This window comes from Centruroides vittatus, unplaced genomic scaffold (assembly GCF_030686945.1).
Source record: "Centruroides vittatus isolate TY-2023 unplaced genomic scaffold, ASM3068694v2 contig_799, whole genome shotgun sequence".
Taxonomy (NCBI): domain Eukaryota; kingdom Metazoa; phylum Arthropoda; class Arachnida; order Scorpiones; family Buthidae; genus Centruroides; species Centruroides vittatus.
The window spans coordinates 2404807-2427789 of NW_027122516.1; the positions used below are offsets into that span (position 1 = coordinate 2404807).

General features: G+C 33.6%; 1 protein-coding gene across 1 annotated transcript in view; it reads right to left on the minus strand.

Annotated features, from left to right (window-relative positions):
• The window catches only part of LOC136981891 (calcineurin-binding protein cabin-1-like), a 55200-nt gene that overhangs the window by 4976 nt on the left and 27241 nt on the right, over positions 1-22983 (minus strand). The window contains exons 13-42 of the mRNA XM_067278266.1: positions 22420-22505; positions 22255-22355; positions 19901-20054; positions 19610-19687; positions 18221-18260; positions 16217-16421; positions 16071-16141; positions 15905-15998; positions 15678-15817; positions 11424-11507; positions 11229-11353; positions 10971-11144; positions 10741-10902; positions 10418-10625; positions 10248-10349; positions 10025-10161; positions 9884-9946; positions 9685-9796; positions 8902-9063; positions 8615-8830; positions 8444-8533; positions 8204-8364; positions 7333-8069; positions 7090-7244; positions 6910-7020; positions 6672-6835; positions 6334-6577; positions 6178-6249; positions 5691-5844; positions 4831-5311 (exon numbers count right to left, since the gene is read on the minus strand). Coding sequence (XP_067134367.1) covers positions 4831-5311; positions 5691-5844; positions 6178-6249; positions 6334-6577; positions 6672-6835; positions 6910-7020; positions 7090-7244; positions 7333-8069; positions 8204-8364; positions 8444-8533; positions 8615-8830; positions 8902-9063; positions 9685-9796; positions 9884-9946; positions 10025-10161; positions 10248-10349; positions 10418-10625; positions 10741-10902; positions 10971-11144; positions 11229-11353; positions 11424-11507; positions 15678-15817; positions 15905-15998; positions 16071-16141; positions 16217-16421; positions 18221-18260; positions 19610-19687; positions 19901-20054; positions 22255-22355; positions 22420-22505 — 4883 coding nt within the window. The remainder of the gene's footprint in view (positions 1-4830; positions 5312-5690; positions 5845-6177; positions 6250-6333; positions 6578-6671; positions 6836-6909; positions 7021-7089; positions 7245-7332; positions 8070-8203; positions 8365-8443; positions 8534-8614; positions 8831-8901; positions 9064-9684; positions 9797-9883; positions 9947-10024; positions 10162-10247; positions 10350-10417; positions 10626-10740; positions 10903-10970; positions 11145-11228; positions 11354-11423; positions 11508-15677; positions 15818-15904; positions 15999-16070; positions 16142-16216; positions 16422-18220; positions 18261-19609; positions 19688-19900; positions 20055-22254; positions 22356-22419; positions 22506-22983) is intronic.

Here is a 22983-nt window from a genome sequence, read left to right on the forward strand (position 1 = left end):
AAAATATTTTAGGATTAGCCAAGTTGCGTGAACTATTGTCGAAGATATGCGAATCATGAAAGGCGGAAAAAAGGAATTAGAAAGAAAAAGGAAAAAGAAACCTGATAAATTTAGAAACTGCACGAGAGAACGAAACGGACAAGGAGAGGGTGGACCGGCCTATTTAATTAAGGGGGTTATCGAGGAGTGACCGCCAGGCAGGGGAAAGCGAATCTGCATCCCTGCTGTTAATGCAGTTTCCTTTGAGGGACTCAGTAAAGATTTCTATAGCTTCGATTGTTCTAAGTTTGCTAGAGTCAAGAATAGGAACGGTAATCCTAGCATCTTCCCATTCGGCCGTTATACTGGGTTCGCTTGCGTACTGGGCTAGGGTGGAATTAAATTTTTTGTTGCGCGCGTCGTACCTATGCTCAGCTATCCTTTTGGTAAGCGATCTGTTGGTTGAGCCTATGTAGGTTAATTTATTGCTTGGCTTAACTCTATTGTCCACCAGCGGAACAGAGTAGACCCCTGGAATCCTGGCTTCGCTGCATTTATCCTTGTTATTTGTTAGAAGCTTATAAATCGAAGGGCTGCGCTTGTACGTAAGACCAACTTTGGCTTTTTTGGATAAGATTTTATACGCTTGGCTCAACCTAGGGTCGAAATCAACAACAACTTGCTTACTTCGCAGGTTACAAGGACTGGAACTAACCGCTTTGTTAACAACGCGATCATGTATTCTCTGGGCCAGCACATCTATAAATTTACCGTTGTAACCGTGGGCTACGGCGATGCGTTTGATGTGCTGGATTTCACGAAACGCGTCATTAGTGTTAGAGCAATGGGTATAGGCCCTACGGATCAGGGCCCTGTAGGCGGAAATTTTATAGGTAAAGGGGTCGTTTGAGGCTGAGGGGATGAAGAAAGGTAGAAGATTAGGCTTATGGAATACACTAGTGGTTATACAATCGCGGTCTAGGAAAATACTGAGGTCAAGGAAATGGGCCAACCTATCATCCTGCTGATCAAGCTTTAACTTAAGCCCAAACGGATTGTTATTAACAGTCTGCAGCAGCTTACCAACGTCCGGTTCGGATCTCCAGATAATAAGAATATCATCAACATACCGCGTGTAGAGTACAATGTCTGCATTGAAGGTTTGTAGGACTTCGCTATCTAATTTTCTAACCACTAACTCACAGAGGTCTCCAGACAGGGGGCTACCCATTGGGACCCCTCTTCTTTGAAGGTAGATTCGCTGGTTGAAGGTGAAAAAGGAGTTGTAGCATACTAGGTGGGCCAGCTCCAAAATCTGCTTGTGGTGCTTAGGTCCGGGCGGAACGGCTTGGAAGAGGAAGTCTCTAAGGGCACAGAAGCACGGCTCCAATTTAATGGACGGATACATAGCTTCATAGTCTAACACTGTGATAAATTCTTGCCCGGTTAAAGCAATGCCTTGTAATTTAGAGACGAGTTCACCCGCGTTTGAAACGGTGTAGCTATATTCTTTCAAATAAGCTCTGAGGAGCTCATGCAGACCCCTTTCAAGGGGGAGTGTTGGGGATCTTGACTTGTCCACGATCGGCCGTATTTGTTTGCCTGGTTTATGGGCTTTAGCATAGCCAAAAAGCCTTGGTACCTCGGGAGACCGCATCGTTGCATTTCCTAGGCGTAGGTGTTTAGCTAGAGGTGAACAGGTAAATCTAACAACCCTATTCTGGAGCTTGTCTAAGAAACTTTCCGCAATATTTTGGCATTCCGTAGACCTGATATATTCCTCGAGAAGCTGAACGTACGTATGCTTCTTCATAAGAACGACGTTTCTGCTTTTATCCGCCCTAGTAAGGGTGATATCGTTAGCTTGTAACCATTTCTTACTCTTATCTACGCTTGTCCAGAAAACCTTGTCTCTGTCGTCAACCTCTTTAATTCTTCTGCTGAGCGCTGTATTCCATCTAAAGGACTCTTTATGTTGAGCTGTAACGGGCAGTAGAAGTTTCTCGATATTCGGAACGATAGTATAGGCTGAGATTTTCGGAAGTTTTGGAGCGAACATAGGCCCAAATCTAAAGGCTTGAACCAACTCTTCAGGAGGTTTAATATTGTCCCAGCATATGAGGGGACATTCCAGCTTGTTTTTGCGCTGTTTCTTTTGGTTTTTCATGACCCAACTCAATTTTTTGGCGTATTTCCTGTGTAGAGACTGTTGAACTTGCTCTTGTAGGTTTATGACTCTGGAGTTGACATTTGACAGGAGGACCGGGTCGTGGTTAAAGAGGGTGTTTTCGAGGTTGATAAGCTGGTGCAAGCTAGCATATAACGACTTCCTGGTGCTTCGAATGGCTTTTCTAAGGCAGACAAACTTGAGCTTTGGGAGCAGGGAGGAGCAGCCTGTCGGTAAACTGATTTTCTGGATCGACGTTGGAAAAACTTTGTTCCGTTTACAGTCCAATAAGAAATTAAATTTTTCTCTGAGTCTTGTTAAAGCTAAGACGTTTTTTCTGTATAGCTTGGCCGGCAATGCCATGTTACTAAACAATGACGTCACGTAAACATTGGCTATCCGACTTTCCAACCGTCCTCAGTGCACCTGAAGAAGGCCTTTTAAAACAGCCGAAAACGTTTGTGCTTATTAATTTGTTTGCTAGAAACAGTGTGTGAAAGGTTTTTTGTGCCTACGATTTTAAAATAGTTCTAGCTTTGTGTGCAGAGATTAAAATAATCATCACCTCGATCTTGTCTATGCAATAACCAATTAAATTACAGTTTACTTTTAAAGAAATTGACACAATGCTACTCACTTTCTTAATTTTAATAATTTTGATACAAATGAGGACAATCAATCAAAATCACAGTCTTCGTGTACCACGCGCTTTGTTTGCAAAGTATCGAAACCGTTAAGGCAAAATTGGTCATGCTCTTGAGAATACGTTGCACCACTCTATGTGCAACACACCTCAAAGATGGGAAGAGCATCTGCGTGTCACTGGCACAATGTTGTCTTCAAAACAAATGTCAAACTTGTTTATTTTATGTTGGATTGTATAATTTTTAATAATTACATAGAGGAGTTAAAGCACGTTCTAAACTTAGACTCCTCTCAAAGTGTTGCATTCAGTGAGGTCTGCACCAACTTAATGCACACTAAGAGGGTATATAATGGTGCGTACCAGCTGAGACAGGAAGTCTATTTACCCATTTTCCTGTCTGATCCTGTACTTTAATTAAATACTATACTGTAATACAACAATGAATGAAAATGTATGTCTGCAACAAATTATGCAAATCGAATACAAGATCATTTCCCCTCGTTTTTGAGCAAGTCTATGTCAGAGCAAATTTACCTGCAATCAAAGGGTGGACTTGAAAATTGGTACTTTTGATGAAAAGTAGGAGGCCCGTTTGGCAAAGAGCATATTCAACTCGGATATTTTTGTTTGGCAGTTAGCAACGTATGCGTGCACGGTCGATCTTCGGCAGCAGCCGAAAGCAAACGGTCACGCAACGCAAAACCCAGTTTGTGGAGGGGATTTAGAATATAGTCATGGCTGATTATATATCTCGAGTGTCGACATCTCTAATATAATTTTACCGCGGACGATTCTTAATTTCATACAGAAAACACGAACAAACAGCAGCACGGGACTATCATTATTCACATGACGACGACTATTTTATGGTGTTTTGAGAAAAGTATAAAAAACTGTATGGTCTTTAATTGATGACAGTTTATGGCTTTGGCCATCACTCCAAAATGGATCCTGCCTTCTTACGCATAGTACTCTAGTCAAATATGTTTGCTTAATTTCTCTCTCTTTTTTAAATCTATTTCATGTAACTTACGATGTTGGATTTTGTAGCAAGCACAACAATGCATGCTCTTTTAGACATATTAATTATTGGCTTAAATCTGACAGATTTGTATATATTTCTGATATTTTGACACCATAAAAGTGCAAATTTTGTTTTTTTTTTTTTTTTTTATTGAATTGAAACCAATTTATCGATTGGTTCTGTAAAGTCATTGACATGCAGACAAAAATTGAGAGAAAATAATTATCACAATTGACACTAAAATTTTTTTTGTTGCATTTGATTTTTTAAATACTGTATATCCAATTTATGGAAATAATATTTTTCTGGTTATATGTAATTGTTTTATAGAATTTTTATGAACCTGAAAAAAATCACAAAATATGATAAATCTTCCTGTATTTCGAGGCTACATTCGTGTCCAAAACTTAAGGACAAACACAATAGTTAGGAAAAGTCACTTGGTGACGAGCCTGCCGAGACATCGCGATGGACGTATTCTATACGGACGGGTCTCTCTGCTTGTATTCCGACTGTTGTATGTATGAATGTGTTAGACATCAGGTAATACGGTTCTTGCCATGTTCGTGTACGGACGGTGGCATAGTTTGTTCAGTTTTAACCGATTAAATTGTAATTTTTCATAAATGCTTAAGTGAATTCTTGGATACAAATGCCAAGAAAACAACTTGTTAAAACTGATATATTTTATTTTAAAATTCATATTACAGTTTAAATCGCGGCCGTTACGAATTATTGCCTCTTCGAATTTAATTGTGACAAAACACGTGTAACGATAGTCTGTGATGGCCGCACAGTAACAAGAGTTAATGGTTAATATTATATTTTACAATATATTAATAACTTAAAAAAGATATAAATATCTATTAGATCCATAACAGTAACAGTTATCCAAAGTTTTATATTTTTACAAAACTGCTATTTGTAATGGCAAAAAAATACACCTATGACCTAGATGTGTAAAATTTGCGCATTTTAAACAGTTAATCTTGTTTAAAAAAAGGAAACACTTACGAAAGATTAACGTGTCTGCAGTCTCGTTTTTGCATGTCCGGAACGAACGGCAGAGTCGACTCTCCGCTTCCGTGCCCGGACGGGACGGACGCGGGAAGCCTCGTGAGGGTGGAGGGAACACCTCCAAACCTGTGCCTTCTTCCCCCGTGAGTTTGCCATCTCTTCCTCATCACGTTGAAGTGCATCTGGGGCACGATGTAACTGCCCGTTCCCCTGCTGGTGGTGGGAAACGAATCGGGGACCGAACGCGTGGTCCCCGCCTCTGGTAGCACCACCGGATAGGTGATGTAGGGCGAGAGACTTTTGGCGTGTGCCCGGCCAAGATCGGCGATGGGAGTCCGGGACTGAGAGGCTGCGGTCTCGTTCGACTGCAGTTCCACCGAAGAAATGTAAGTCAGAGACAGAGTAGAATTCTGGGAAACGATAAGCGTGGCCAAAGCCTCCAAGTTCTGGTCGTTCGCCGAAAGGATGCGTAGAGATTCTATATTATAAATTTAACACTTAGATTTATGACATTAAACTATAAATAAATAAAATAAAAGCAATAACCATAAGCAATGTGAATCTCTGCTGTGCATAGCAAAAAACAGCGGGGTGGGAACAAAGCTTTATGCGATACAATTAACGTGTTAATGTCGAGAAAGAGCAGCATAAAAATTAAATTAATAAGGACTCACAAGTAGTTAGTTAATCAAATTGTTTTTATTACTATTAAAAGCACAGGTAAAAACAAAAATCGTGATGTTTACAAACAGGTAAATTTACGCTTGTGTGTGTATATATATTTTATATAAATAATAAAAAAACATCGAAAAATGGCAGTGAATTTCTGGGGCAGAAAAGAGATCAGAACTTTTTACCTGTCTGCCCCGCATCAATGGCTCTAGGAGGAGTAACCGTTGTACTGTTGATGGCAGTGTATGACGTGGCCAAGCCATCTGTTATATTCTCAGTGGGCTTAACTAAAATTCCGGAGATCAGGAGATTGCGAGACAAGTCTTGCATGGTCTGTGACTACAAAAGTAATTGTAAGAAATGGTAGAACATTCTTTCATTAGATTTTTAAAAAAACAAAATAATAGTAACAACTAAAATAAAAAAGATTTAGAAGATTAAATAAAAATTAATAAACTTAAAATCAAAATTATAATATAAATAAATTTAACACCAGTTAAAAGAATTAAGATTTGTTTTCTGCATTACTGTCATCTAATACCCACATCCGATATATAACAAATTAATGTTATGGCTTGCTCTTTTTTTTTTGTTTGTTTTAACGAAAGTGACTAGAAGTTTGAGAGTTCTTGAGCGGAGCGACGGTAGTCCGTTTCATGCGGACGCACTTACATTGATCTGTTTCAACTGCTGCAGTTGGCAAAATCTGATTGCTTGGTCGAGTACTGGCGGACTGCGATCGACCTAGAATTAAATGGGAGGGACATTAACGGTTCTGTCGCCATTGAGGTTTTGTTGCAGAGCATACAACGACTTGACTCAACTCACCTCCCCCAACTTGTACATCCTGTATGCCTCTTCCAACAATTCATTCGCCAATTCCGGAAAGACTGCGGCCTTCTGTAGGCTCTGCCATGTCCGATATATGTCAAGGAGGCAAGTTATCAGTCGTCCCTCTTCTGGTGGCGGTTCTTCCTGCATGAGGCTGTTTAATTGATCGCGTAGAATGTTTAAACATTTGGTAAATGTATCTCTGGCTAGATGAGTGCGATCGGTATCTCGTAAATATTTCCTAAAATTGGATAGTTTTGTATTCGTTAATTGAAATGGATTGTTATAAAAACTTTGTCAGCATTTGTAAATTAAAAAAAAACTGTGAAGATTACTTTCCGAGATCCGGAATTCTACTCAGCTGCACCGTCAGATGAAGGAGCATGACATGGTCCTTCAATTGATGTAAAACTTCAATTAGCAATACAATAGAACGATACATGTGGGCACTGAAACTTCCCGGTCTGTCTATTTCATCTATGGGAATCCTCCATATTCCCTATAAATCATATATTCAAACATACAGAATATGATTAAGATTTGAAGCATTTAAAAAACTAAAAAAGATCTCACATTAAAGAAGTTTGTATTTTTTCTCTCTGCGAACAGTCCTGGATGACCAATCGTGGAGAAGCTCTGTCCTGCGGGAATTCCCAATAGTATCTCACGAGATAACGGGAGCTTCTATAGAGAAAATTATATATTTTTGTATAAAATGTGAAAAAAATTTTGCCGAAATTTTAAGAGACTTACCTTGTCTTCCACAGAGTAACAATAATAGTGAGAAAGGCGATACAGAGATTTGTAGTGTTGAGTGAATCGCTGCAAACAATTTCTTACCCCTTTCAGGCATTGATCGACAATCTTTTTCTTTGTTAACGGCTGTTTCTCTACAACATCTACAATTCCTGGAAAATAATATAATCTAATTATTCATAAAAATATGAAAAATATGTATAGGATGCTTTGTATTACGAATGAAATGTTTTTGCGTACGTTTCAGTTCTGGTTCATCTTTAATAATGATTATTTTTAATTCATTTGGAACTTTCTCATTATCTAATTCCACGTTCTCTGGTATTTTTTTAATATCTGTGATGTTTTCTAAATTTTTGATCATTTCTTTGACTGGAGTCAACAGTTGTTTGCTGTCTTGTTCCAGTTTTCTTTTTGGAAGTAGGAATTCTTCTATGGTTTCTTGTACTTTGACAGTATTCTCGCACTGAAAGACTGGTATTTCTGTCAGAATGGGCGACTTTTCTTGCAAGATGGAAGCTAACGGACTGTCCATTCTAAAATCTATTTTATTCGTTAAAGGTTTTGGTTGAAATTGAATCTGATCGCTGTTTGATATGTTTGAGTCTGCAGTTAATATTACAGGAGTCATGACCACTTCTTCTTTCTTGGGCACCATCTTGCGAATCTTGTGGTCGCCAAGCACAAGAGTCGGACCGTTGTGGCTTTCACCAAACACACAGGATTCGGAAACTACCGCCACTATGGAATTCAGCACGTCTTTAACGGCAGCAGAATCTTGCGACTCTGAGGAAGAATCGATAGAAACACGGTGTCCTCTCTGCATTGCACTTTCTGGCTTATATCCGTGAGTATGTCTCTGACCTTGAAAGTAATCGTGATCATTGGCAACAGTGGCGGCTTTTCGAGTTTTCTTTGCTACAGAAACGCCAACCAACGACTCTTCTGCTTCTGATGAACTTAAAGAAGTGTATCGACTGAAATAAGTGTTAAATATTGGTCATATAGCACTTTATATATTCAAATTTTAGTAATTCTTATAATTACATAGTGAAATACATAATTTCATTAAATTATTGTTAATGAAATTCATCATTAAAGAATTCTTTACCTTTCTCTTTCCAATTCTCTTTTTTCTTGGAATTTAGCAAAAGGACTATTTGCTGCTTCTGTTAAATACGTTTGAAAAATTTCTAAATCATCTTGAGGAACCGTATCGTCTTTTTGTTTGAATAAATACTTTAATATTGACACATGAATTCTATAATATATCTATAGAAAAATTTTTTATAATTTTAACATATTTAAATAATTATTAAATTAAGAAAAAGTAAAATAAAAACAGAATTACCTCCAATGCTTCGATCGAAAGTTCTGGAGGATTATGATAGTGAATTTTTTTGGGATATCTCGCTTCATCTTCGTGTAAGTATTTTGCAGCCTGAAATTTAGATAAAATTATTTTGCATAAGTATAGAAACAATTTATATTAAAATTTTTTAAGATAAATCCAAAATATTACTTGTTTATAATGCTCCAAATAAATTTTTGGATGCTCTTGTTTCTTTTCTGCTATTTTCCCCAACATGTAGTGATGCAGCCACACCTCCTCCAATTCCACACCCTCGATCTCGCAACTGTTTGCCGAAAGGAAACAGTTCTCTGCAATCACCAGCATTTCCTTCTTTTTCCTATGAAGTAATTCCAACACATCTTCTCCAAAATTAAACTGAGCTTGCTGTAATTACACAAAAATAATTTTAAAATACTAATGATTAGAAACAAAATCAATCGTAAATGACAACCGACCTGTTTCAGCTGCCGAGAAGTGTGTGAATGTAGCATGTAAGCAATCGAACCGTATTCTATCCACAGAGAAGTGTGGGTAGAATCGAGTTCTAGAGCGTGTTTAAAACAACGAAGAGCAGATGTTGATTTTCTGTAAATCGATCCCTCATTCTTCAGATCACACTATAAGAATTTGCTCGTTTCAATGACATGTCCGAATTTAATGATTAAAATTAAATTAAATTAAAATATCTTCTCTGTATTGAAACTGTGCCTTTTTTTAAGTTATGTTTTGAGATACCATGAAGTGTTGACACTAGGCATGGGGAGTTGGCAGGAAAAATACACGACTCCAACTCCCATAAAAAGATTTTACTCTTCGGCTCCAACTCTTCATCCCTGATTGACACTAGACACTGGACAGTCTTTAAACTAATTGTTCCAAGTGCCAATATGTTTTGGGATGATGCCCCTCATCTGTTGGCTGGTACTAGTTCTTTATGGCAATTTTTATTCTATTGTCAATGTACATAAAACCAAAACACCACCTTGTACTGTAAATTATTTAAAATTTCCTAAAACTCGATTCAATTTTTTATTTAAAGAATTACTCACAGTATTTCATTTCCTACATTGGACACAGTACCAATAATATTGCACGTACCATCGGACAGTAGCCATATACTGCTTAACACTTGTTTAAAGACTGTAAAATGAATGTGCAAAAGCCCAGTGTCTAATGTCTAGTGTCAACAATTCATGGTGTCTCAAAACATAACTTAGAAATTAAAATAATTTACTTACGCAACTCAACTTTTGCTCTAATTGCGAGCTACGGGCAAGAGCCATTCCTGCCCAAGAATCAAAGCGGTCGGGATTGACGCAGATGTCCAAGATGTAAAATTTGATCGCCTTCCTACAATAAACATTTAATTAAAGGAATTAAAAATAAAATGTAAAGAAATTTTTAGGATAAAATTTAATCTTCTGAATTAAAACTTACCCAAATTCTTTATTTTTAAAATAATAATCTCCCAATAAATAATACAGACTTTTGACTATGGTACTGAAATAGCATTATAAAAATTTATTTTAAAAAATTAAAAGAATTGTTAAAGTGTATTTTAATTTTGAAAATACAAACCTGGGATTCTTATCATCGGGTAAAACAGGGCATTTATCTGTACCCCCTTCTATGTAAGCAGTAATCGCATCTACTTGGGATGACGGATCTTCGTCGGCAGGGATTAGAGCAAGTATGCGACGTAAAAGATTTTCCAACTGCAAAACAAAATTTTTTACGATATTCAAAATTCTCTACATATTTAGTAATATAACTATAAATGATTTTAAGCTTATTTGTATACTTCTGCAGAAACGGTATTTGTTCTGTAACTGTCAAATTCTGGAAGAACACTTGGTTTAAAATATTCAAACAATAGAAAACTACGTTCCCACGTTAGTGTAATCTGTAAATAAATAAGTTATTTAAGGTTGTTTCTGAAAAATATTCTTTGTAATACAAAAATTCCAATACCATTTGAGCATTGTGTTCTTGAAGATGTTTTGCCTTTGTACGTTTGCTAGGATGACCGTACAAACAATAAAAACACTGTTCTAAACCAGATTCTAAATCTTCTCGGAAAGGATTTGGATTCGAAGGTGTCGACTTTTGTAGTTCCGAAGACATGACGTCTACCGAAAGTAACAGCAGTGCACCATCCGAACCCGAACACCAAGCAAAACTGAAAGTTATATCAAAATGAATAGCTTTAAAATTAATGCAATGAATTATTATAAATGCATTTTGTTAATTTGAGTCTCAATCACACTCTGCGATTCGAACTTCTGCAGACTTACCGGCCAAGACACTCGTGTGCAGTAAACAACAACATCAAAGATGAGGGCATTCCTAATGCAAAATCTCCTTCTTGTTGAGTCTGCTTGGCAATCGTGTCTGTTATCAATTTCTTTGCATCTTTGGAGTCATTAGCTTCAGCAGCTTGAATTTTTAGTTCCTCTCTACGTAAAACTTAAAAACCTCAAAGCGTGCTGACAGTTAACATAAAGATTTCCTTTAACGAACTTACCGTCTGATCAATATATACAAGAGAATCCACGGTGATACAATCGGAATGTCACTTTCTAATATAGTTTCAGCAACAATCATTTGTAGAGATATCAAACTAATCAAATTATTGGCAAATCTTACTAATTTTGATTTCTCCATTTTATCTAATAGCTTTTCATCCAAAGTTACACATCTGAAAATAAGAGTTTTATAAACAGATTACCTTTATTCACCATTTTTGCATTGTTTAAAGAATAACTTCCTATAAAATTTTTACCTATTTAATCCCGCTAGCAGATGACTCATTGTTTCTGCCCAAACTGTTCTTTCGGAAGCTGTGATGACAGTCATGTACTGATTCAGAGCTTCGTGAAATGCTACTTCTCCCCAAGTAAGACATTCCTGTAACGTTTAAAACTTATAAATATATGCAAATTAAAATTCATAATACAAATAAAAGTAAAGAATTAACCTGATAATTTTTCAATTTCCATAACGAATCTTGCAATAAACAGAGCTGGGCGTAACGTTCGGGAACGTTGCCGTCGTTAGATATCTGAAACACGTAACATAAAATGATTTTGTAACAAATAAATCGCAGCAGTTGTCCATATTTTATTATATGCCCATAAATGTATATTCACTAGAAACAATTAAAACTTTCCTTTCCAAATAACAGATATTCTAGAGTAAACTAAATTGCAGTTTATTACCAAGCAACACTAATTATAATATATACAAAGATCTGTTATGAGTTTGACAGGCCCACAACGAGGACAGACAATAGCGAGTGGCAGGCAGGGTTTGATGACTTTAGAAATATTATTACATCCTATTGTGCATCTTCCTTTCTTAAAAAAATTCCTAAAATAAGTAAATTGGACTCTGACAACCACTTTTTAACATGATGCTTCCAACAGAAATGAACACAAATGAGTGCAATGCATCAGCTTTCACGGCAGACAGAGAATTACGCTAATTATTACATTTGTTTTAAAAAGTGTTTAGAAGTTTGTCAAGTAGATAGAAATACAGCCACATCCTGGTATCTGCACCCAGATGCTATGAACACATGGTGTTTTTAGTATCTGTTATCCTATTCAAATTAAATATGCATGACATTTTGAAGTGGATCTGTGGGAAATTTGAGTCATGCTAGTAAATCCATTACCATTTCATTTGATTCGGTGGCCTTTTGTCTATGTTCTACGCAGTCGTGCAGTTTGGTGCAATCTCACAGCTCTATTCTTAACAGTTTGTTACAGTACACTCACTACCTCCTTTTCTATTTTCACTATTGCTCCTCTTTACAAGATAACATTTTAATATAAAATATGCAATATTATCACAGCATTTTCATTGCCATCTACTGCATATTAAGGAAAATGTAGTTTATGTACAACTCCTAATAGAGAGTACTCATTAGAACTATCGCTTATAGAAATGTATTTGTTGTATTACTGCTTACAAACATAATTAAGTGGTTTGTAATGTTTAATATTACACTAAAATCATGTATTGATAGGTAAATAGCTCTTCTGAAGTGTTTTAGTGTTGTGTGGGAAAATTGGTTGAGACTACTTGGATGGACTGGAAATGAGTTAGAATTTTGCCTGTAGAAAATAATGGAAAACTTCCTGATATCCAAATCATTTTCAGAAACATATTAGATTCAGACAACAGGGTATGGCAGTAAACTTTTGAAATAATTTCGAGTTTTTTCAAGAATTTGAACACTATTAACTTGTACACCTTCTTAGTACATCTTTATATTGTTAAATGTAACTTAAATACAAATACATTTATCTCTCTAGCTAACTATACATGCTATCATTCAATTTTATATTCAAATTAAGCATAACAAGTTGTACGTAGCAAAATATTTGCTGTAAAAATTATTGTTAAGTTACAAATAAACAGAGGGGAAAACTTATTTACATAAAATTTCTCCAAATACGACATCAGTATTTTAACGAATCAGAAAGACTAATATTAATGAACATGTCCATATGATCCCATCAGGAGACTTTTCGTATATCTGTAAGAGTTATTCCTTGCTTAGGTGCTATTAAAAAGAAACAATATCGGTCCTCGATCAAAATTTATTTTTAAATAGTCTTTCTGTTAATAATAAAATTAAAAAATAATTGGAAATGAATCAGCTCAAGAAGTGTTTTTATACTGGACAGGAGTAACTTCAATAGTCGGAGTGGCAGGGAGAAGCACCACTACAGCAAGAGTACAATCGTGCATGAGTTTGCTTCTAATTACTTTAAATCAGCGTTTTTCAACTTTTTTTTTTTATCTCACGGCACACTTGAACCTATAATTAAATTTCCGCAGAAAAAAAAAATCACAATTTAAAGTTGTATTAATTGCCACTTAACCTAATTCTTTTTTTCTATATTTTTTGTGAATTAAATAAAACAGTATCATTGTTCCGTAAAATAGAGGCAGGTTATAATAATAGTTATTTAAATTAATAATTTTCATTTACATAAGAAAAGCAATTACATTAAGTCTTAATTTGCATTCAAAAGTAGTACGATAATTGCCTTTAGAAACCTGCCGAATATCCCACTATTTCTAAGTTAAAATAATTTGAACCAAATACAGACAATTATAAATAGATGCATTTTTGATTTAAAGAAAATTTCATTTTAAATGAAATAACCTGGTGTTATGCACACATAATTTTGCTTATGAATATATATTTTTTACTACATTATATATGTTTATTTATTATAACAATGAAAAACTTTTACAGTGGTGCCTCATATAACATACTTAATCCATTCCAGGTGCACGTCCGTTATACGAAACGCATTTTCCCATAGAAATACATATTAAAACATCTAATTCGTTCTGCAGCATAAAATAACCGTACTGTATCATAAAAAAATGAATGTGGGGTGCGTTCTTTTATTCCTCCGCGTAACTCTGCACGAGCGACATCCGTTTAAAAATTCCTGCGGAACTCGTTCCTAAATTCTGGTGGGAGTGCGCGCCGTCGAACGGCAAAAACGGCCGCTTGTAGCAGTAGTTTACGGTAAAAAGCAACATGGCGTCTTCCGTGGCTCAGATAGATTCGTTTTCGGGTCTATTATGTGGTTTTATGAATGAAAATTTAAAATTGTGAAAGCGCAAGTTAGTGCACGCGGTGATGTAAGTGTCTTTACGAATTTTTTTCGAATGGTAGCCGGCATTCTAATTTTTTTCGTGGCTATTCTGAATGCTCTTTCAATAAATAATCCATTTTATGGTTAAATTTTACAATTGGGACTCTTCTTTCGCCTTTAAAAGCTCATATTTTAGAATTATAGATTCCTCCATCACGATACTATCGATAGTGCGAGCGCTGCCATCTTTCTTTCACCGTCGTTCCTAAATGCCTACAAACAGCAGCACACTCCCGTAGTAGCGGAGACGCAGAGCTCCGCTACTACGTCTCTGGTTACGTTTGTTTAGTATGTTAGGAAAACACTAACGCACCCATGGAGCAGTCGCCAATTATGCCGAAAAGTCCGTTGTTTGCAGTCAGTCCGTTGCTCAAGTTACGTAACGGCCAAACAGAAAGTCCGTTATTTGCAGCGTCCGTTATTCGAGGCGTACGTTATATGAGGCACCACTGTATAATCAATTTAAAGAGGTTTTAATTTTGACATTTACACTTATTGTTCTTTGGGTTTCTTTCAAAAATAATTTATTTAATAAGTGTCATAAATTTTTGTGGCACACCTACGATCCTTTTGCAGCACACTGGTTGAAAATCACTGCTTTAAATGAAATTAAACCATAAAACTGATGCAGAACATCTACATAAAATAAGCTTCAAAATTTATTACCATAATTTTACGGACTATAAGACGCTACAGACTATAAGACGCACCTTAATTTTTAAGCAATTTTTTTTTAAAAATACCTATAAGATGCTACGGAGTATAAGACGCAATTTTGGAGGCAATTTTTCGAAGAAAAAAGTGCGTCTTATAGTCCGTAAAATACGGTATATAAAACATAAATGTAATTTATACACAAGTATCTTAACAGAGTGGAAATAGATTTTGCCGTAGCATACCCTGTATACATAGACACTAAATATACAAATAAAGCATAATCCAGAAAATACAAATACGTGATTATTATTCATTGCTTCAGACACATTACAATAAATAAAATTGTAAACCTTTAGAAAACAGTAACTACTTATATTCAGATATAGAAGTTTGTTAAAATATTTTATATCTTTGTAGCATTATTATCTTTACAGAGATTTATATTATTTATGGCAGCTTTGTTTGGCATAAATTTAATTTATATATACCGTATTTTACGGACTATAAGACGCTACAGACTATAAGACGCACCTGAATTTTGGAGGCAATTTTTCAAAGAAAAAAGTGCGTCTTATAGTCCGTAAAATACGGTATATATATTTTTTTAATAATAGATTAATGAGATTTATAGCATTATAGAAGCAATATTAAATATATTCTATAAAACTCTTCATTAAATTTAAAAAATGTTGTTTTAAAATATTTTTGAACTATTAAAACTTATCAATATTACTTCATTTGGTGCTATAAATTTGCTGTAAATGTAACAGAAAATTAGAATATTAAAGGATTTTAAACATTCTGTGGTGAATTTAATGAGATTCTGTATTAATTAATTTGATTTTCTTGCAAAATCCTTAGTCTAACTATCCATTTCTAATTATACATACCTTTCTTCTGGTTTGGGCTTGTCGGAATGTAGGAACTAACAGATCGACGACTGCCTGGAAATCGCCTTTTTCGTATAGTTTGTGTACTTCTTCTAGAGATTGGCAGCATTGTAGCAATTCTAATTGTTCCCTTACATGTTCTTTTAAAATGAAAATAAAAATTTTTAAAACAAAGCCTTTTAAGTTAACCTTTTAATCATGATTTAAAGTTTTTGTATTTAGTATACCTGTACTTATAACATTCATTGTTGTACAATTCAATAAATGCTCTTTTTTGGCAGCTTTATTTTCTTCTTCAGCTTCTTGTAAAACATTTAGTAACTATTTAGAAATAATATTTTATCAATTCTTCATAATTAAAATTATACACGTATAAATTGTATATTCATTTACCTGATCAAAACAGCCAACGGCTACATCTATATCCCCGTCGAATGAATGAAATTTTCCTTTCAGCCAGAGAGCTATTTAACAAGTAAAAGGAGTATTTTAAATCAAAATAAACAGAATTTTCATCACTTCTTTTAAATTTTCATTACCTCGAATCATGAAACTTGTTAAATAATCTCCGAAAACACACTTCAAAATGGAAATGTGGAACAAATAATTAAGATCTTCCATAAAGAATTTGTCCAGGAGTTCGGATCCGTGTTGACTGGTTCCTTTAGGTGTCGACGAAGATATCGACGAATGTCCTTTGTTATGCCATTTATCGATTTTGAGTTCCATGTACAATAAAGTCATCTTTTAAGGGAAAAAAAGGATCTTTTAAGGGATTTTTGCTGACAAGCTTAATGGCAGAATGATAGAATGAACCTCCGAATGATATTTTTAATACCAATTATTGATAGACTGAATTATACCAGGTTTTATAAATGATTATATATATAAAGAGTGTATTTGGAAAGTAAAGATACAAGACTAGTAGAAAGAAAGTAGATAATCCAAAAAAAGTTATTTTTTTTATTTTGCTACATTGCCACATCTATTGAGTCTGAATCACGTGACAGAAGCCACCTGATTTTAATTGCATCATCATCGTAATCTTACCATGCACAAGGTTCATTCAATGATTTGATTCCTTTGTGCAAAAGGAGAAACTTCTGCTGAAATTCATTGGCAACTCGTTTCTGTTTATGAGAAAGACGTTATGAACAGGCAGAACATGGCAAAATGGTGTCATACTGCATGATAACACCCATCCACACACTGTTCATATGAAGTGCAGCAGACATTCAAATGGAAAGTTTTGGAACATTTGTTACGTAGCCCAGATCTTGAATCAAGCAATTATTACTTGTTTCTGAAGTTGAAAGAACATCTCCGAACAAAAGTTTGATGATAACGATAAGGTTCAAAATACAGTGAAGTGGAAGGAAGGAAATTTCTATGATGTTGGCAGCAAGAAAATTGTTTCCGGTCTCACCGAATGCATTGAAGTCCACAATGACTATGTTAAAAAATAAATACATGTTCTATAAAAGTGAAATATTTTCTGGACTTTGTATCTTTACTTTGTGAATATGCCTTGTAATGTCTAGTTATCAGAAAAATTTGATATTACAAGTATTCATGCTACTATCTGGAAAAAAAGAAAGCTAAGAGTGAGATTTAAAACATGTAATTTCACATGTAATTATGTTATCAATCAGGCTAACCAAATTCTCTGAACCAAACACTGTTCAGATTTATATAATCATGTAGTAGTTATCTATAACTGCTAGGCTAATATTACTGTACACTCATTGACCTTCCAACGGTACTTCAATGCATTATTTAAGGTTCTGTGGCTGGATAAGAGCCATAACAAGTAATTAACAAGCACAAATAATTAATAATATGTATGTATGTATATCTTAAGTGAGAGTTACAGTTCTGTTAATGATTAATACAATCATAAGTTTCACTTAACACAAAAAGGCATTGTCAATTGTTATCAATTTAAGCATCAATAAATTGCCATTTTTTCTATGCTTACATTTTTAGGAAATAATGAAAGGATTTGTATATTTTTCTTTTGTTATTGTAAATTGATTTTCAATACAAAATAATAATTAGAAATGAAAGATTCCGATTGTACGATTGCATAATATTCAAATGTATGAATTACTTGATTAATAAAGGTAAAAATATTATCTTAATCAAGATTTCCTAATTTGATTTTATTGCATAAAACTTTTATATTTCAAGTATTCTTGTGGCATGACAAAAAAAAAAAAAATGTTTTTAAACCAACAAGAAACTTATCAGTTTTATGTTATATGAAAATGTTCTGATAATAATTTATTAGTGTATCTGTGAAACTAATCCTCCAATTACATTAATTTTCATTATATACAGAACTCGATAATACTGTACAGGTAAACTGCGAAAGAAGATACACAGTTAATATGCAAGGATAGTTGCAAAAATGCTATGTAAATATCATAGAAATTCATGAATATGCAATCATGTGATACTTTATGGATTGAGATTTATAAATTACTTTCTACATAAAAAAAAAATAATTATACTTAGTGAAATTAAAATTATAATATACATACCAAGCCTTGATCTTTAATTGATTCCACATCTGTACTTTCCCTAAAATAAAAATTTAACTTTTTAATGCAGCAATCCTTGAAAATTTCAAAACATTTATTAAAAGAATCCTTTTAATTATATTCATTTTAAATCTAAGGCGATAAAATTCTAGTATGGTATTGTAAAAGCATAAGTATTTCTGTGAAAAATTTTAATATTTGATCTCTAAAATAATTTTTTATTACTCTTTTGCAACTAAACATTTTTCCAAATTTACACAGGACATTCCGAATAATCATTTTTGCAAACAAATATATGAAGTGTATTATGTTTGTTGGATATAAGGAATGTTCTCAAAAAATTTGATTTTTCAATTTAACTCTAGTTATAGAACTAAAAATAATTATTGAGATAGCAAATAACTAAAAACAAGTTAGCATATCTTTAGCTAAGAAAATGTTTAAAATATTTTTATGAGAACTTGCATTGTTGTGGCACCAATAACTAATTTTCAGATACGTATGGGCATTACTGCAAATACATGCCCTACCGAAAATCAATATACAGTGAAACCCCCTCATAAAGGTCACTTTTGCTCAGAATCATCGGTGGTTGCGGAATAGGTGTTTTGCTATACAGTGGTACCTTGACTTACAAGTTTAATTCATTCTGTGATGGAACTCGTAACTCAAATTACTTGTATGTCAATTTTTTTGTTACATGTTTTTAAATAAAAAAAATGTTCTTATAAATAAGGAATATTGTATAAAAACAATAGAATGTACTGCAATAAACTTGTTTTGTGAATGTCATGGCATTCGCTGCATAGATAAAGAAAGAAAAGACGGAAAATTCGAGAAATGAGAGACGGTGGTGTCGCACACAATGTGAAAGTGAACTAATGCCTACATCACTCAATCACGTGTTTTTCTATAAGCTAGCCTGTCAGACATTGAAAGAATAACAAAAACGATGAAATTATGGCAGTATTCCATCTTTTTCTTAATGTATGGTTTGCTGTGGCATTTTCTGCATCAACTAGCAGTGGGAAATCTGAGGGTGGCTCGTAACTCGAATTTTAGCTCTCAACTCAAAGCAAAAGATCAGCCAAGAAATGGCTCGTATCTTGAAAAACTCGTAAGTCAAGATACCACTGTATTAGAGCTAGTCGTTAATATATGAAGTTTTTAATGTATAATAATGTCCTTTATCCTCAATATAAATTATTTATAATATCTTTCAAACAAAACATAATCAGCATTATTTTGATTATTGGGAATAAACAAGAAATTTTTAAGATTAAAATAAATTTACAAATTTACAACTTTTATGACTTTCTTGTTACAGACCAGCCCAAGAATTTAACATCTTAAATGTTGCTAAATTATATATAATCTATAAAAACTTACGAAAAAAGTGAAGGCAGGGTATAATGTTCCCTAGCTCTGGTATATGCCGATAGATAAATATCAACCAAACCTTGTGGCCTGAAATAAGATAAAATCATTAGCTTATTAGATTTCTAAATGCGCCAATCTTTATGTTAAGATTTGGATTTTAATTAAGATTAATTTAATTTTAAATTAATCTTAATTAACTAACTAAATAAAGTAATTGACTAAAATCCAAATTTAAAATTAATTTAGATTTTAGTTAAGATTTTAACATTAACACATAAGAAATTTTCATTTTATACATACCACACTAGATCACTTCTCGCACTCAATTCAACTAAATATTTATATAAAACGTCAAGCACCCCGCCGTTATTTTGATTATTGGACAGAAATTTCTTTACGTCATCTACTTCCGTAGAACTTAGCAAATTAACTGTTTTTGCATTTTTATCACCATCTGTAAAATAATAACATCGAACTATAATATCCATTTATCTTATATTGGTTTGTTCGGAAAGTAATTTCGTTTTTTTTATCACTAGAAGAATTAGATGTATTTTTACCAGCCAATTTTATTTTAAACCACATTTTCATTATATACTTCGACAGCTGACTTTTTAAGGCTTATTTGTAAAAAATTTTGTTTGATTCTGTACAATTGTTTTTTTTTCGGTGACCCATCAAATATGGAAAATCAAAAGTATCACTTTTGGCATATTTTGTTTTTTATAACTAAAAAATCAAAATGCTGTTCAAATAAGAAAAATCTTGTGGTACATGTTTGGAGAAGATGTGTTGAGAGAAAGACAGTGCCAAAACTGGTTTACAAAATTGCGTTCTGGCAATTTTAATATCGAAGATACACCACATTCTGGATGGCCATTTGAAGCCAACGAAAACAAAATAAAGGTACCGATTGAAGCAATCTGCCGTATAACAACACGTGAAATCACTAAGAGATTAAATCTGTTAAACTGAACCGTTTATTACTACTTAAAACGAATTGGTTTCGTTTCAAAGCTTGATATATGGGTTCCACATGTTATTAAAGAGAGATGCTCTCTATGGTGGAATTTTAAAGAAATTTGTTTTTGAGCTTTTACCAGACAATTTAACAATTAATTCGAAAGTGTACTGCCATCGGGTAAACAAATTGAGTAATATCATCAAACAGAAAAGGCCAGAATTGATCAAAAAACAAAGTGTACTGTTTTACCATGATAATGCCAAATTTCACACAAGTTTGGTAACTCGTCAGAAACTGTTATAGCTTAGATGGGATGTGTTATCATACCAACCATATTCGCCAGATCGGGCACACTCAGATTATTACTTGTTCCAGTCTATATGAATTTTTTTAAACTGTAAAACATTTACTTGAAATGACAATGACAAAAATCACTTGGATCAGTTTTTTGTAAACAACGATCAAAATTTTTATGAATGTGAAATCATGCTACTACCAGAAACAATGACAAGAGGTATTTGACCAAAATGGTCAATATATAATTCAATAAAATATTTATTTATTATAAGAATATTGCGTTTATTTTTCTTTGGAAAAAACGAAATTACTTTCCGAACAACTCAATAATATATTTAATTAATGTGGTTTAACATAAACAAGCAATTATTTATTGTGACATTGTTGCAATGCCAGGCTGCAATTTTTAATCATATTTTTAATTTATTTAATTTAAAATATATGCTCTCCACCTCAAATTAGTAGTGGCTTGCCACTGTACATCATACTTTCAGGGCTTGTAGCACATAAGTCAAAACTAGTGAGAAAAGTTTTTGGACAGAAATAGTGAGTAAAATGTGACCAAAAAGTAAGAAACCTTTCAGTAAAAAATAGACAGTATAGAAAGTTCATAGGTAAACTTTTTAAACTGTTTTGTAATACTTTTGAGGAGGCATAGCCTCTAATAAAAGGTCATCTCTGCAATAGAAGACTGTTGTTCCTGGCGATACAAAATGGCAAAAATCAAGACATTTTAGTCTTTTCTACATATTTTTAAAGCTGAAATTCTCCATTTACTGTATTTTACGGACTATAAGACACACTTTTTTCTTTGAAAAATTGCCTCCAAAATTCAAATGCGTCTTATAGTCCATAGCGTCTTAAGCAATTTTTTTAAAAAAATACCTATAAAATTTAAGGTGTGTCTTATAGCTTGTAGCGCCTTATAGTCTGTAAAATACGGTATATGTGGATATGCATCTTTTATTGTGTACTATGAAATAAATATGTAATCTTTCTTCAGAAAAATTTAATATTACAACACTACTCTCAAAGAAATTACAGTTAATTGTCTTTTAGTATTTAAAGTCACACTAAGCCAATACTTGTAGCCTTAAAAACAAAACCAAAACTAATGTTTACAATGCAGACTGCTGGAACTATCAAGTATGACTTCACGTAATGCTGTATAGAATAAACGAGTGTAGCAAATGACTGTGACTTTAGACACGACAAAGGTGTAAATTTATCATCATTGATTTGTATAAGACCAAATAGGGACAGGCCATTTTGAGTGACTTAAGAGAGAGTGTGACTTTATTAGACAGGTCTGATCATATTTAATAGCATAGCATATTTTTCTACTCTATAATCAAAATTTAACAATTTAATAAATGTAACAATGAAAATATACCATGCTGATTTGGTTCTTTTCCTTCCGTCGTCAACGTGGTGGTTCCTATTTCATTTGATGGAGAAACATGTTCATCCTCGTCTTGTTCTTCCCTCGCATCACTTAAAATAATCAAAAAGTAAGCTCTAAGATATTTAATAAATTAATATATGAAGAGAAATAAACCTAAGACTTGGTGGAAGAAATTTCTTCAGGAGATCTTGGTAATTCACACAAGTGTGTTCTTGATGTTTCTTCAATGTATTTCTTACCTAAATACGATTAAAAAAACAGAAATTATACATGAAAAAAAAAAAATATATATATACATAGTATAATCTCATTTTAACGAATTACAGAACAACAGTTTCTGGGAATAACAAATTTTTCCCCCAGGTCCCACCAAATTAATGTAATTTTAGCAGATCTGTAACTCAAAATAACAGATTTTTTTTATTTACATGTAGCTTCTTGTCCTTTAAATGTTATGTTCTAAAATCATATAGCTTGATAATTTAAGAACATATACAGATTTTTACCTAGCACTATCTATTGTAAACTTTGCATTTTTTCAACATTAACAATGTTAACATTTGGGTGTTTCCAAAAATTTGTAGACTGACAAAGCACTTGTTATGTACAATTGAAGAACTATATGAAGAGAGTCAGTGGGCTGGTTGAGAAGGAGCCACCAGCACCAGTCCAAGTGTAGTGCCAAAATTTATCAAGGTTATCAAGTCTTTCAAAGTC